The sequence below is a fragment of the Chrysochloris asiatica genome, unplaced genomic scaffold, assembly GCF_000296735.1.
Source record: "Chrysochloris asiatica unplaced genomic scaffold, ChrAsi1.0 scaffold00004, whole genome shotgun sequence".
In the NCBI taxonomy this organism is placed as follows: domain Eukaryota; kingdom Metazoa; phylum Chordata; class Mammalia; order Afrosoricida; family Chrysochloridae; genus Chrysochloris; species Chrysochloris asiatica.
The window spans coordinates 14,912,641-14,929,163 of NW_006408522.1; the positions used below are offsets into that span (position 1 = coordinate 14,912,641).

Sequence of the window (16,523 nt, forward strand, 5' to 3'; positions counted from 1 at the left end):
AGCTGTTCTGCAGGAGAAAGATGAGGCTTCTTGCTCAGGTAAAGGTTTACAGCCTCGGAAATCCTGTACAGGGTCACTATCAGTCGGAACCAACTCCACGGCACATCACCACCACTAGCACCACATAAATGAAGGAAAGATTGAAATTGTCAAAGACTTCAGTTTGCTTTGATCAACCATCAACACCTGTGGAAGCAGCAGTCAAGAAATCAAATGACACATTGCATTAGGCAAATCTGCTGCACAAGACCGCTTTAAAGTGTTGACATGCAAAGTTTGAGGACTAAGATGCACTTGACTTGATTCTAGCCATGGTATTCTGAATAACCTCATATTCATATGAAAGTGGACAGTGAGTAAGGAGGCCCGAAGAAGAATTGATGCATTTGAGTTATGGTGTTGGAGGCGGGTACTAAAAGTACCATGGACCGCTAAAAGGACACACTGATCTGTGTTGGAAGAAGTACAGTCAGAATGCTCCCTGGAAGCCAGGATGGTCAGATTTCACCTCTCATGCTTCAGCTATATTATCAGAAGGGACCAGTCAAGGATATCATGTTTGGTAACGTGAAGGGACAGAGAAAAAGAGGAAGATCCCCAATAAGATGGACTGGCACAGTGGCAGCAGCAATAAACTCAGGAATAGCAACGATTGTAAGGGTGAAGCAGGACCGGGCAGTGTTTCATTCTGTTGTGCATAGGGTCACTATGAGTTGGTACCGACTCGATGGCACCTAACAACAGCAACAACAACAGAGGCTGGAGCAGCAATCCTGAACATCTGTGCCTTCATAATTTTATTTTCTACTAACCACGGTCAATTATGCTTTTGTCCACATGGGACCCTAACAACTGGCCTGTGAAAATGACCACTCTTGGTACTTTGAAAATAAATGGAACCATCAGATCCTTTCGTTACTATAGGTAGCCTAAGTTATAGCATGTATTACAATAAAAGGCCTCATCATACCTATTACTTATCCATTAAGTAAAAAGTCCCCAAAATCATTTTGTGCTGAATCACACACAGCAGTATTTTAAAGCCAACTCAGCACCACATAACTGGTTTTCCCCTTTCTACTACTAACAGACCTGTCTTGAACTTAGCGACATAGTTATTATTAGTACCCACTCCCTGCCCCTTTTATAAATGGGGGGGGGGGGGAGGAGCGGGGAGGAGAAGAAACCAAAAAACTTGAGGCAAAAAGAAGACACTTCCTCCTTCCTTAGAGTTACCTAGCTAGGAAGTGGGAATGGGAGACACAAAATCAAGGTATATTTTGATTCCAATGCTCAAGCTCTTAATTTTTATTCTACTCTAGCTCACAGACTCCTGGTGTAGTGCTCAAGATCAGCACTGGACGACTAACCACAAGGTCAGCAGTTCAAATCCACCAGCTGCTCCTTGGAAATCCTATACACAGTTGCTATGAGTCAGGAACTAACTTTACAGCACTTAACAAAAACAACATTCTACCTGAGGTGTGGTGCTGTGGGTTAATGCGTCAGACTGCAAAGCCCTTTGAACTATAAGGTTGGCTGTTCAAGCTCACCAGCTACTCCTTGGAAACCCTACAGAGGGTCGCTATGGGACAGAATGGACTCAACAGCACTTAACAACAACATTCTACCTCACAATACACTAATCCTTGCTTCTGAGTATACCATGCCCCAGGTCCACTTTAGTGGTGAAAGGTACAAATCTTCACTTGTCACCTTGCCCTTCTTTACTATGCCATTCCTTCCATATATGGCAGACATTTTAAGGGACTGCTTCCTTGAGCTGGTGGAAAATACTAAGATAAAGGGTCAAAAAGGACCAGCATTAAGATTAAGAGTTCTAGTGTGGTACCACAAGATAAGCACTCAACTTCAAGGTCAATTTGCACAGAAAGGATGGCAGTTCAAACTCACCAGCCACTCCTTGGAAACCTTATACAGGGCACTTAAAAACAACAAGAATAAGAGTCAGAATATCGTAGTTCATGCAGGTAATTATTTTGTTCACTAGCTCATTAAGCTATACAGTGTCATGGATTGAACTGTGCCACACCCACCCTAACACCCCAAATTCGTATCAGTTTGGCTGCACCATGATTCTCAGTGGTTTGGCAGTTATGTGATGACCCCCCATGATGCAATCTGGTCCCATAATGTTGCTGATCTATATAAGGCAGGTTCCCAGGGGTGTGGCATGCAACACCTTTTACCTTACAAGAGATAAAAAGGAGAGAGAAGTGAGCAGAGAAGGGGGGCCTACTACCACTAAGAAAAAAGAGCGAGGAATGGAATTCATCCTTTGGACTTGGTGTCCCAGTACCAGAAGCTCCTAGAGCCAGAGAAAGTTTGATGTCAAGACACATGGAGATCTCCAAGTTATTCTGGCCTATAGATGCTGAAAGGAGACAAGGTCCTTTTCTCCATAGCAGGTGCTTAGAATTCAGACTCGTAGCCTCCAAAACTGTGAGAGGATAAATTTCTGTGTGTTAAAGTCATCCACTTGTAAGATTTCTCTTATAGCAGCACTAGATAATGAAGACATACAGCCTAGTGAAATTTTACTATCTTTAAGGCTCAGTTTCCTCATCTGTAACATAAAGGGACTGGACATAAATGATCACTAACATTATCTTCCAAGGAATCCCTGGGTGGTGATTACAGTTAAAGCACTGATCTGTTAACAAAAAGATTGAAGGTTCCTTGCAAGAAAGGCACGGAGTTGCCATAAGGTGGAATCAACTCAAGAGTAACTGGTAACATTCGTTTGTTTAAGAGTGTGCAGGGGAAGGTAGAGTCCCCACTGTATAGTTTTCATCTTGTCTAGACGGGTCTGGTGAAAAGAGATGGGGATAAGATTTTTATGATTCAATAGTGAGTAACTGTTACCATGAGTAAGTGCAATTGTCACAACTGTAAAGGTAGAGGTTTTGTAACAAAAATGGGGGAGTAGTTAATCTTACAGACCAGAAACAGAGGACTCTAGGACAATCAAGGGAGAAGAGCAAAAGTGGAATATGGGACCCTATCCAGAGAAGCGGGAGAAAGATGAGGCTTTCTACTCCCGTAAAGATTTACACCCTCGGAAACCCTGTACAGGGTCGCTATGAGTCGGTTCCGACTCCACGGCATATAACAACAACAATCCAGAGAAGCAGCGACACCAGGAGGCACAGATGAGGACATGGAGAGAGGGAACAGCTGAGGACTCTGGACTCATGGAAAGAGAGGGACTGGGTGCTGGTGGCCAGGAGGCAGGCTTGCAGAATGTGCCCTTTGGTTGTTTAAATTATTATATATTCCTGAGTGTTTTGTGTACATTCCCTCCTGCCCCCAAAAAACAGGGAATGGAAGCAAATACTGCTGAATGATGAAGCACAGAGGAGATTATAATTATTACAATGAAATGATGGTGTAAAGCCAATGTTCTCCCATGTAAATTATCACTCAGTTCACAATAAAAACTTAAGAACAACAAAAAAGAGTAACTTATAACATAACTTCCAGTTTTCGAACATCTATGATGTTGTAAAATGTAGAAGGAAGGAGGAGCACATGTGGATATGATTCTGTCATTCTGCAAATCATAATTACAAAGAAAATTTTAAAAAGCAAAGAAACCTAAGCATCCTAGTTACTCAATTTAATACTATTTGTTCTCTACAAATAACTCCCACAATAGATTATATGTAATCTGAAAACCACTCAAGATTAAAATGTCAAATCGTGATGAATAATGGTGCCTATAAATATAATTCTCAGTCATCAAGCAATTTTTGCTAGTCCTAGGCAAAGTTAAAGAAGAGAAGCAAGGAAGGGAAGGGAAGTCAGGAGAAGTATATTTTAATCACCAATTAGTGATAAACTACCAGTGTGGTATAGTGTGGCGCTGTACGATTAGCACTGGACTGCAAACCACAAGGTCAGTAGTTCAAACCTACCAGCTGCTCCTCAGAAACCCTACACAGGGTCGCTATGAGTCGGAGTCAACTCAGAGGCACTAAACAACAACAAACATCAGTGAATGTAAGTTTATCTTATAAAATAAGGAAGGAAAAACTCTACACCTTAGCAAGAGCATCTCTGACCTATATGCTCCATCAAAGATGCCAACCCACACCTCACTGGCACTGCAGCACTTCTTTTGAACTTAGCCAAGTATAGGCAGCAAAGCTAAAAGGGCAGGGTAACCAAAATGACACGGCACCTTGGAATTTCCACAAATTCAAATGACATATTTGGGAAACAAAATTTGTACACCAGAAAAATGCAACCATTAAAATACAGTATGAATTCTTAGCTATTTGGAAGCAATGATAATGGTGACAATAATAGTAACAGCACCTTTTATTTATTAAACTAGAGTAAAGGAAGTTGAATATTTTATAGCTATTGTTATATTTCATCTTCACCAAAATCCTACAAGGTATATATACTATTATTATAAGCTTAAAGATGAGAAAACTGAGTTACAAAGAAGTTAAGCCACTTGCCCAAGGTCATACAGTACACCTTGGACAAGTTGCAAAGACTGTTTTAATAAAATAAATGCTTTCTAAGTAATGTCATGAATTAGGAAAATAATTTGTAAGCAAAACCAAAATCCCTATTACCATTAACACCATGATCATCGGCTTCCAGTTTCACTATCTTCAATCAACTTTGATTCTGTTCTTCCTTGATCCCCAAACCCAATTAATCCAATAAATAAAATACTTTTTTTTTTGTCAGTTTTATTTTATTAAGCAAACATAAAAATCTATTATGTGAAGGCATTGCAGTCGGCAGAAACTAAAACTTTTATGTCATAGTTTGACAGGAAGAGACTTCTAGTTTTCTAATACAGAAATGGACAACCATAAGGGAAGGGGAAAAGATCTTATTTATATCTTCACAAATCTAAAAAACATAAAGATGTTACATGTGATGGAGACCATAAATACTTCTTATTCATTACACTTACAATGGAGTAGATTGGCAAACATATTTATTCATTTAAAACTTTGTAATTGCTATATATGAACTAATTGGTAAATTTTATATGCATATTATTAAAGTGAACATTATCTAAGCACTTTACATATATTATCTGATCTAGACCTCACAACAACCTAATGAAGTAGGTACTGTTATCTCCATTTTACAGATGAGTCAACTTAAGTATAATGAATTTAAGCATGTTTTCTATAATTGCACAGGTAGTAAGCAATAGAGCTAGGATTCATATCCATGCAGTCTGACCCCAGGGTTTGTACCTTCTAAAGGGGCAACAGGACTGAAACTAGAATAAACCATCAACGCTGTAGCGAACAAGAAAATCATGATATTCTCTGGTCTTTATGCCTGTACAATGCCAAATACAGAATGCATTCATAATTCAATGAAGATAAAAAATACTGGAGACAGGGACAAACTCTGTAACTACGCCTATTGCCTACGTCACACACTGATTATCCTCACTCCTTTTAATCTCTGGTGCTTTATCTTCATCACCAATTTCACAAATTTCTGAACATGTAAGTGCCACTCACATCATGATACTTCTTTAATAAATGTCTGTGTGTGTGTGTGTGTGTGTGTGTATGTATGTTCTGCCTAAGTGGGTAGTAGGTGAACAAGTGCAGAAAACAGAGATAGGAATGTCTGATGGCACAAGCAACATATGATGCGCTTCAGTGTCCCCAGCATGTTTTGTGTCATTTTCACAATCAGATTGGTGGCCATGCGTACTGCTTCCTCTATAGCCACTACAGGTGTGGTGTTTATTTCTCTGTCTACAGAAGGAAATCTCTTCATTGACAATCAGAAACTCCACCATCTTGACACCACGAGGTTACTCTGCATCCCTGGTAGAATTAGGGGAAAGGAGGGCGACTCAGCAGACTGAAACTCTGCTGGGGAGACTTTCCCTTCTCCTAGTAGAACATGGATGAGAAGTCTGTGGCCCCTTTGTAGCATCACTCTGGTGGAGTTCATACTACAGCTTAGCATTAGGCTTAAAGGCAGAAACTGTTACACCAAAAGCTGTTGCTGTTAAGTGTCATTTAGTCGATTTTGACTCATACAGACTCAATATAGGGTTTCCAAGAAGCGGCAGGTGGGTTTGAACTGCCGACCTAGTGGTCCAGTGCTTATCCCACAGGGCTTAACCAGGAGTACACATAGTGTACACATACCAAAAATTTTCTTGAAAATCTCTTAAACAAAGCTCAACATACATGATTTTGTACAGATAATCCTATATGGTAATATAAGGAGCTTCTAAAACGTCTGTGGACAATGGAATTTATTCTTGAACTTTCTAAAGCTCTCTTGTATGTACAGTAGAATACAGTATATCAGAGTTCGTGTGCCAGATACAGTTTTACTGTACTGCAAAAAATTATTCTTTCTTCCTCCTTTTGGAGCAGGTCATGGGGAGGGTGGGCAGCAACCCAGACATAGCTGACTTCATGTAAACTAATGGCAAATGTCTTATAGTTCCACCTAACTATTGATTTTGTAGTTTTCTAATAGTTTTTTTGGGACTTCTGAGGGTTTACAAAAGGAGCCCTGGTGGCGTTGTAGAATAAGCACTGGATTGCAAACCATAAGGTCAGAGGTTCAAACTCACTAGCTGCTCTTCAGGAGAAAGATGAGGCTATCTGCTCCTGTAGAGATTTATAGAAACCTCAGAAACCCAATCACTCTGAGTTGGAATTGACTCGATGGCAGAGGGGGTTTTCTAAGCATTCAGAAACTGTAAAATAAAAATTTCCAAAGTAGTGATGTTACTGAATATAAAATTGCATTTTAAATGATGCCATTTGCTGTGATGGAAATGCAATGTTTATACATGATGGTAAATAAATTTCATTCACATGATTTCTACAAAGTATCTGTAATTTCATTAAAGTTCAAAACTGATACAATTAGTTTACTAACAAGTATGTCAAAACTGGTTTATGGCAAACAAATATTTATCTCTGAATTAAAAAAAAACATACTTAAGGAAAATGAAATTGACTAGTCGACTGAGTTGTTTTTTTTTTTTAATGTTTTTGACTGAGATTCTTAATAACAAAGCTAAACTAGTTTATGCTTACTATTATTCTTTTAATGACATTTAATGTGAAAACCCTAAAAATTAACCATCTTCCTATTAAGTGATGAGGGAGGTCTCAAAGCTAACCTTCGCTTTCTTTCTCTGATGAGAAAGCTAAGAGAAGAAATAAATGATCTGAAACTGGATCCAGATTTTTGTAAATAAAACATAATTTGCTAACTAGTTCTTCATGACTGGATGGTGGTGGCGTGTCATGGAGTCAGTTCAGACTCTTAGTGACCCTACATAGGGCTTCCAAGGTTGAATCTTTACAGGAGCAGAAAGCCCATAGAAGGAGAAAAATGATGTTGAAGAGTGGACTTCAATTAGAGCAAAAATGCAGTTACTAGTGTAGACTGACTCACCACTCTATCTGACCTCTGAATAGACTGGGTGGGTGTGTATATGTGGTTCTATGGTAAACTCAGAATAACTAGAGATTAATCTGGACTCCTGATGTGGCACTGTAGGATCAGCACTGGGCTGTGAACCACAAGGTCAGCAATTCAAACCCACCAACTGCTCCTCAAAAACACTATACAGGGTCGTTATGAGTTGGAATTGTTTCGACCACACTTAATAAGAGCAACAATAACAATCTGAGTCTTTAAAATGTAAAAATAGGATCACTTTACCATTTTACTATATACAAGAGAGTTAAATTAATAGCAAAAGACAGCAGTTCACATTTTACCTATGGATCAAATTGCTAAAGAAAGCAAGATTTGTTTTTCTAACTATGGAGGCAAACTTAGTTTCCAGGATCACAAATTATGCAAGTGTTTGGATACATTCCTAGATTCTTTTCTCCTAAAATCCTATGCAGTACTCTAATAGAAAAAGAAAACAAGAAGAAAATGAACATAAGGTACAAAGATACTATTTAATACATTGTAAGAAATAATGTTATCAGAGAGTAACTCAAGCCTGTGAAAGAAAACAATCCAATATTAACAAATAGTATTACAAGTTCCCCACTATATAAAACTCCTATTCCCAAAATCGAATCAGGAAATCTATCTTTTCTCTTCACAATATTAAGAGAAACATAAATTCTGAAAGCTAGAATGCAATTTGGAATAGTTTAACTATTCCCAAGATAAAACAATGTGCCTGAGATCCAAAGGCTAGTTAGCAGTAGAGCCAACAGAAAAATTCAAGTCTTGTCATAGGCAGGACAGTGCTCTGTACTCTATAGGCCAGGAATCCCAGCCGTGATCCCCAAAGGGAAACACAGACACTCAAGTCTTTCTATACATCTTTCTGGACTCCACATTACTGTCCCAGTTCTTCCCAAAGTATTTTAAATAAACTGAACACAGCCTACTGCCAAATATAATAGGCAAACCCCACATATTTTAAGAAGCACCTTCACTCAGCATTTTTCAATGCAAAACAGTGTAACCAATACAGAGACTAAAAATTCCAATCACATATTTTGGGTTTTTTTTCCTCTTCATAGGCCAATTTGCTTCTAGGATTAAATACCTATAAATTTTATGCCTGTCCATCTTCTCTAGGTTAATTCTGAGAGAAATAAGAAATGGTTCGTTTTCATTAAAAACATGGCCTTTAGGGAAAAGATATTTCTTAGCCTCACCAGTTTTCTGGGGGGGTCTGGGAGCAAAGAGTTCTATTGTATTCTAATTCTTTGGTCTAATTTTCCATTTCTCACTCTCAATCTGAAAACTATGGTTTTTGATTTTTGCTGAAAAAGATCTTAACTTCTGATCTTTTAGTGTGTAGAAAGTTAGCTTGTGCCTATTTTCTCTTGTTGACCAAGAAATATCATTTGTTACGCCTGTTTCCAGATGATTCCCAGGGACAGGGCAATAGTCCCTGATGACTTGCTGGTGTAAGAACATGGGGTCCCAGGTGGGTGGGGAGAGAAGCTGGTGCTTTGAAAGCCATCACTCTCTCAAGGTCAGCATGAATCACATGGTCAGCAGTTCAAACTCACCAGCTGCTCCTTAAAAACCCTACACAGGGTTGCAATGGGTCGGAACCGACTCTACTGCACTTAACAACAACTCTCGATCAAGCAAATAAACCCCACACAAGGAATAAAAGGCCACATAAGTACAGGAAATGATTTCTTAGGGAATCAAATTAATATATGTGAAAACCCAAAACCACTGCCATTAAGTCGGTTCTGGCAGGGCTTTCTGATACTAAATCTTTACAGAAGCTGATAGTCTCATCTTTATTCCTCAGAGCAGCTGGTGGGTTTGAACCACTGATCTTGAGGTTAGCAGTCCAATGTCTAGCCAACAGTGCCACCAAGGATCAGCTTACTTATACTGCAGATGGTTGTTCTTTTTTATAGTTTTAATCAAGTGTTGATAAGCAAACTTACTCTAGATGAATCATACGAGGGGCTTGGTTGGCCACTTGTTCCCCAAGATGTTGTGCCTCCTCTTTCATCCATACCTAAGGAGAAAAGAAGAGAAAAATGTAAAACCAAAAGGAGATCTGGAAGGAATTTTTTCCTTTCTTTTTCTGGGGGGAAGTGAGGTATAAGTGAGGTTGGCGCAGAACAAGGCAGTGCTTCGTTCTGTTGTGCACAGAGTCACTATGAGTCAGTATCGACTGATGGCACCTCACAACATTAACAATGGTATAAGTAGAGAAAACAATTCAGCAAGTTGCAGTTCTGTGTCAATGAAACTGACTGCTTATCAATAGTTTACTTAGAAAACAAATTACATCAGAGTATCTTCATCACTGAGGCATACAATACAATGCCCTATCCTGGTGTGGCACTGTGGGTAAATGTGCCAGACTGCAAAGCCGTTTGCACTGCAAGGTCAGAGGTTCAAGCTCACCAACGGCTCCTTGGAAACCCTATACAGAGTCGCTATGGGTTGGAACCAACTCGATGGCACTTAACAACAACAACATATACACTATAGATTTTCAGAATCATAGCTAATCAACATTAATCTCAATTAATATACAAATAACTACATATGAAACTACCAGAATTTTTGTGAAAAGTTATATGCAAAGAAACATACTTCCAATGAACAACAAGAACATGGACATTTATTTTGATGAAATCTTATTCTAATAAAAATAATGACCCTAGTTTATTCTTTTTATGAATCTGAATTTTCTTAGCTCAAGTGATTAGATGCAGAGCCTATGTGTTGTTTTAAATATATCTGTAAAAAATTACATATAGAGAGAAGATGGATCTATCCTGTCACCCTACATACCCCATTTTAGTCAAGTGACCTTAGTACCTGTAACAGCATGGAGAAAAAGCATAAGTTAGTCAATAAAAATTATGATTGACAGAGCATCAGCTAAAGAATACTAGATACCCCTATAGTGGACACAACAGGGATTTCAAAGATGTTATACAAAGATCTTGATAGGTTTTCAGCTCTGGGCTCTGTAGTTTTATTGTTAACATACCCAGACTCTGAGTAAAAAGTCGTGGCTGGCACTGACAAAGGCGAGAGTCATCGTTTAGCATAAACAGCTCCTTTCTGTAGAAAACAATGGCTGTATCAGCACAGAGCTATGACAGGAATAATAAACTTTCCAAAGCCTCACAACCAATATCAAGGTAAGTATATATAAAAAAAATGACATATACAAGATAAATTTCTACAAACAGATAAAAATTAGTAAAATCTGAAAGTAATATACACCATGGGTGCAATACAGTAATAGACAGTGTCAAAACATGTCTGAATTATCATTCCCATATATTCTTTCCCTTCCATTTGTACTCTATGCATGTCAATTCAGTAGTTCCTCAGTTGACAGATACAAACGGTAAACAGAAGAAAATCTTTAGCAATAATTCAATGGTGCAAAAACTTTTGAGTCTTGCTTGGTCTTCACTACATTAGCCTATTCTAGTACTATTAGTAGGATTAAAGGTGGTAATCCTAACGCAGCTCGTGTGAAGGTTTAAATCACTTTTTTCTTTTCAAAATTTTTACATGCGAAATCTCTTAAATACATGCTTTTCTGAATCGAACCATAATATTTGATTCCATGTGTCACCATTAAAAGGAATATTTTAATCTAATATTTTCCAGTTAAAAAATAAAAAAAAACATTGAATTCTAGACCTCATATGAAAAACAATGATTTGTAAATTTAACAATCTGCCTCTTTCTTCTGTAAAATCATAATTTACACTCCACACACAGACAGTCCCCTAAGAGGCTGGGAGTTTGGTGAGTCATAAGAGGTGGGAATCAGTTTTCAGTGTGTCAGAGAATAAGACTCTGAGAGGCACAGGTGAACTTGCTGACACAGCCCACCAGTTGGCATTGTTTCTTTTTCTAGGAAGAACTCAGCTATTAGTCTACCTGATTTCCCACCACTTCCACCCCATTTGTTTTTGACTAGGGATTCTCTTTTTGCTAAATCTGTCTCATCATTATTCTAGCTCAGGGTCCTGTAACATGTGCTAGGTGTTTAACTACTAGGAAAACATTTGGAAAGGTGACTTTTCTAGACCCTGAATGCTAATTTGTTTTTCTTCTACTTTGGTTTTGTTGTTGTTGTTGTTGTTAAGTGCCGTCGAGTCGATTCCGACCCATAGCGACCCTGTACAGGGTTTCCGAGGGTGTAAATCCTTACGGGAGTAGAAAGCCTCATCTTTCTCCCGCTGAGCGGCTGGTAGTTTCGAACCGCTGACCTTAAGGTTCGCAGCCCGATTCGTAACCACTACGCTACCAGAGTTCCTAACCCAACATTGAGAGATGATTAAATGCAAAGGGTCTTAGTAAACAAAAATTATTAAACACACAGAGATTGGGCACTTAAGTATCACTCCAGGTTTGGTGATTTTCAAACAAGATCTTCTTGGGAATAAACAGGTAAACTGGAACAAGGCTGCTAATATGAAGACCCATTCCTTATCCTCCCATTTGCCCCTAGACATATTCATACCTCTCACCAGAAACCCTGCTACCCTGTACTATGGACAGAGTAAAGTGAGAAGCAGGACTAGAATTGGAAAAATATTTTAGGTAGTAGTAGGGGGTATAGAGAACTGAGAAAGAAGGAAAAGAAGGAGGGAGGTGTAAAGAATAGAGAAAGGAATAAATTACTCTTTCTGCTGAAGACAATGGCTGTATCAGCACAGAGCTATAACAGGAATAATAAACTGTCCAAAGCCTCACAACCAATATCAAGGTAAGTCTAAAAAAATGACACACACAAGATAAATTTCTAAATACAGAAATTATAAAAATTAGTAAAATCTGAAAGCTGATAATAAAAGCAAGTCAAGAGGCCATATATCTTGCATATCATACATGGAAGGTCCATTCCTGCAGAGCACAGGGGACTGCAGACACATGATATACACACATACTAGCTTTTGATAACACTGCAATCAGGTTTCTTATTCCAGTAAGTAAAATGTAGTTCAAATATATCAATTCTCAATGCTGTTATCAACAAGGGAAAGATAATATACTTTGCAGGATTTCCATCTGTTATAGGGTGATTCAATAAAGGATTTGATCAAAAAAATCTGATTGGAGAGAGCCATTCCAAAGAACCAGAGCTGTGAATGTGCCTATCGTCAATAGTTTCTTCATTCAATTTTATTGTGAAGATATTCCTTTAGATAAGGCTCAAAGGGTATGATCAACTGTAAAATAATATGTATCTAGAATCCTACCACCACCGTTTTTATTGCATTTTTCAGATTTTAGAGACCCATGAAATCAATATATGCACTCTTTCCCTAGAATTTCACTATGGAAAAAGATCAATTAGAATGCAATAAAAAAATTCTTTGTTATTAGGGTACAAGTTTATTTTTTAAAAACAACAAATGAAATATAAAAGCAAGGGAAATATTAAAACTATAAGAGAAGCTTAGACTGTAGCGCTATCTCATATGAAGCATACAACAATGGTTATAGAGACTCTGCTTTAAAACTTATTTTTGAAAATTGAGATGCTATGCAATGAATTGCTAAATAAAACATTCTAAACACATGAAAAAGGAAGCCTAGTAAAAAGTAAAGAAGGTATTTCCTTCTCAGAGTAGTTTCTGAAACTCAAGTATAATTTCTATTTGGCATTACTGAGAACAAAGATTAAGAAGGAGGGTTACCCTATTCCAAATCTTTAATGCTAAAGTACACAAAGATAATGAATAAATGGCAAATTTCATCATGAAAAAGACTAATTTAATAAATAACTTTTGAATACAGTGATTTTGCTGTGTTACCATTACTATCTGCATCAATCAGAAATAAATACCTTATAAAAAATACAACTGAACAGAAAATCTCTGTGGTTAAATCAAAGATTAAGGATGAAAAGAAAATGTCAGGTCTATTAATAAAAAAAAATTACAACTTCCTGATGGCCAGAAATGGAAATGAAAGCCCCAGAAGACATTCCAATACTGCCGAATCTTCTGTAAACTAGTTGTCAAGTTTCTTGAAACCAGGAATGGCCCACACTGTATCTAAGAAGCAAATTTAATAGTCTCCCAATCTAAATACAAGAACTCTGAACTTTCACCAATTGCCAGTTATTTTTTCCACAGAGGAAAAACATTCTTCATTCAAACTGATCTCAATCGACCTTTTAACTTCATTGTATCTCTCCAAACTCAACACTCCAATCCATCAAGCCACTAATCACTTGCCAGCCATGCCCAGAGACTTGTCACACATTCTGCTCCTATTATTTCCTGACCCTAAAATACCCATCCCTCATTTTCCCCACATATGGAATTCCTAATTATGAATCAGGCTGAGATCAAATGCCCTCTACTTTGTGAAGTTTTCTCTATCATGAGTCTAAATTAATCATTCTTCTTTGGAAGTGAATTTGAGCTTACTATGTTTTGAACAGTGATGACGGTTTTCAGGTATATCCTGCTCATAAAGCTTTATAACAGAGCACATACCTTATTTACCTCCATATTCTTCTGTACCTAGCAGAAGTTACAAAACTCTACACTCAAAAGGTTTTACTGAATGACCAACAACATACAGAATTACACGCATTCACATGACAGACTATGTCATAAAAATTCAATAATGAAAGTGGGTTAAAAGGAGGACACTCAAAATAGAAGAGTGATGCCATGCAAGCTAAGGAGAATTTCAAAAACTAGTAAAGCAACAAAAATTTTTAAAAAGGGGAGTGTTATTTTAAAATTCAGATTACAAAGATTTTGGAAGCAATTTCAAAGCTCTACTTCGAATATGGTAAAGTAAGCTTCTGCAGAGAGCTGCTACAAATTTGGGTTGTGGGGGCAGGGGTTATAAATACAAGACAATAACTAAAAGCTCTGGAGAGTGACTAAAAGCAGAATGATTTTGGATGGAAATTTAAACTTAGAAAAGGATATCACAAGGCTGAGCTTCTCCTTTTAACAGCTCTTAGGGACCATCACAAGTAAGTCCCACCTTGTTAACACTTTATCCTGAAGGCAAGGAGCAGCTATAGCAATGTTGTTAAATGTAGTCCAGTTGTTTCCAACTCATAGCGACTCTTTATAGGGTTTTCGAGGAGCGACTGGTAAGTCTGAAATGCCAACCTCATGGTTCAAACTGACGTTGCTGTTCAGCGCTTATCCTACAGCGCCACACTGGTGTTCCCATTACAGCATGCAACAACTAAAATTCCAAAAGAAAACTCACCACCTTTCTGGTCTGAAGAAAGAGAGTAGAGTTAGAGCAACTACAGCCACCAGAGAGTGAAAGAATACCAAAAAGCAGAGAGCAAGAAAAGGGAGGCCCGAATGTTTGGTCTATCTCTGCTCAAGTGTTTGGATGAGGGCTGAAGCACCAATGTACAGAGCAGAACCAAAACTGCTGGCAGCAAGCTAAAAAAACCAATCTGAGATCTGAGCAGTCACTAACTTCAGCCAGCAGAGTTTTCGCTTTGATTATAACCAAATTAAAGGAGCCCCCAGGGCGTGGTTAAGCACTTACTTGCTAATCATAAGGCCAGCAGTTCAAACCCACCAGCCACAGCACAGCACAGGAAAAAATGTGGCAGTCTGTTCACATAAAGATTACAGCCTAAGAAACCCTAAGAGGCAGTTCTGCTCTGCCCTACAGGTTTGCTATGAGTAGGATCTGACTCAACAGCAATGGTTGGGTTTCTGGTTTTATAACAAAATTAGTGGTTTACTGGGGGAGGGGTGCAGGGGGGAAGAATGTCAAAACTCTTTGGAGGAACATGGCAGAAATTAGTATTCCGACAACATTCATAATATCCACAACACAAAATTCCTTGACAAATGAACAATCAGTAAAATGTAGCCTAATGTCAAGGGAAGGTATAATTAACAGTGGGTCAACTTTGGGATGACCCAGATGTTAAAATTCTCAGTCAAAACATTGAAGCTGATATTATAACTATGCTCAGTGAAATAAAGGACACATGATCATAATGAAAGAGAGAATTGGAAATCTCAATAGAGATTTTTTTAAAACTTCAATAGACACAAAAGGAAGTATTAGAACAAATAATAATAAGAGATTTAAAATGCTTTAATTCTTTCAGTGGGGAGAAAAATGGGGATGAGAAAATTAAGATTGAGTGAATTTGATGACAGATCAACAGATATCATCAAAACTGATACAAATAGAAAAATAAATTATTTTTTTTTAAATGAGTAGGACCTCAGAGACTTGAAAGAAACTATTTAAAAACCAAATAGCTATGAAGAAAAACAAAGAGAACAGGATAGAAAAATATCTAAAGGAATAAAAGCCAAAAATATTTACAAATTTGGTGAGAAACATAAATGTATCAATTAAAGATACTCACTGAAAACCAAATAAAATAAAAATGAACCAAAAACATACCTATTCACATCATAGTCAAACTGCTGATAACCAGTTATTTACAGTGGCCAGCAAAAGAAATACATTACAGGTCAAATCAATACAGAGCTGTCATCAGAAAAAATGAATACTAAAAGATAAAGGAAGTATATCTTTACAGTGCTGGGAGACAGAAAAGAAACAACAATCTACCCAGAATTCTATGTATGGCAAAAATATTCCTAAGTCACATTTTCAGATAAAAGAAAACCAGGAATCCTCACTGCCAGTAGAATTACAGTACAAAAAACAGTAAAGGAAATTCTCTAAGCTGAAGGGAAACATTTCCAGAGGAAATTTGGATCTTGAAGAAAGAAAAAAGAGCATCAGAATTAGTAAATAAACAAATATCTGTTCCTTTAACCTTTTAAATCAGATACAACTCGACCATGTTCAATAGACTCCTGTCAGCCTGGATTGAGACCTGGTTGGCCAGCAGTATAGTGAGACCTGGGGACTCCTGAGCCCATAGACAGGGACATAGCCACAGAGGACTAGAGTGGAGAGTGAAGTGTCCAGCTGATATGAATGAGGGAAGATGCACAAGGATGCTTATAGTAACCACTGCAGATAGTAACTATTTGACCTAGCTTCAATGGCTGGAT

The 16,523-nt window shown here is 37.8% G+C and overlaps 1 protein-coding gene across 5 annotated transcripts in view; it reads right to left on the reverse strand.

Annotated features, from left to right (window-relative positions):
• The window catches only part of TCF12 (transcription factor 12), a 429,352-nt gene that overhangs the window by 273,841 nt on the left and 138,988 nt on the right, over positions 1 to 16,523 (reverse strand). For 4 of the 5 annotated variants that reach the window (XM_006831611.1, XM_006831614.1, XM_006831613.1 and 1 more), the window contains exon 4: positions 9,438 to 9,511. The exons of the other annotated variant lie outside the window; for it this stretch is intronic. In XM_006831611.1, coding sequence (XP_006831674.1) covers positions 9,438 to 9,511 — 74 coding nt within the window. The remainder of the gene's footprint in view (positions 1 to 9,437; positions 9,512 to 16,523) is intronic. 5 annotated transcript variants of the gene reach the window in all.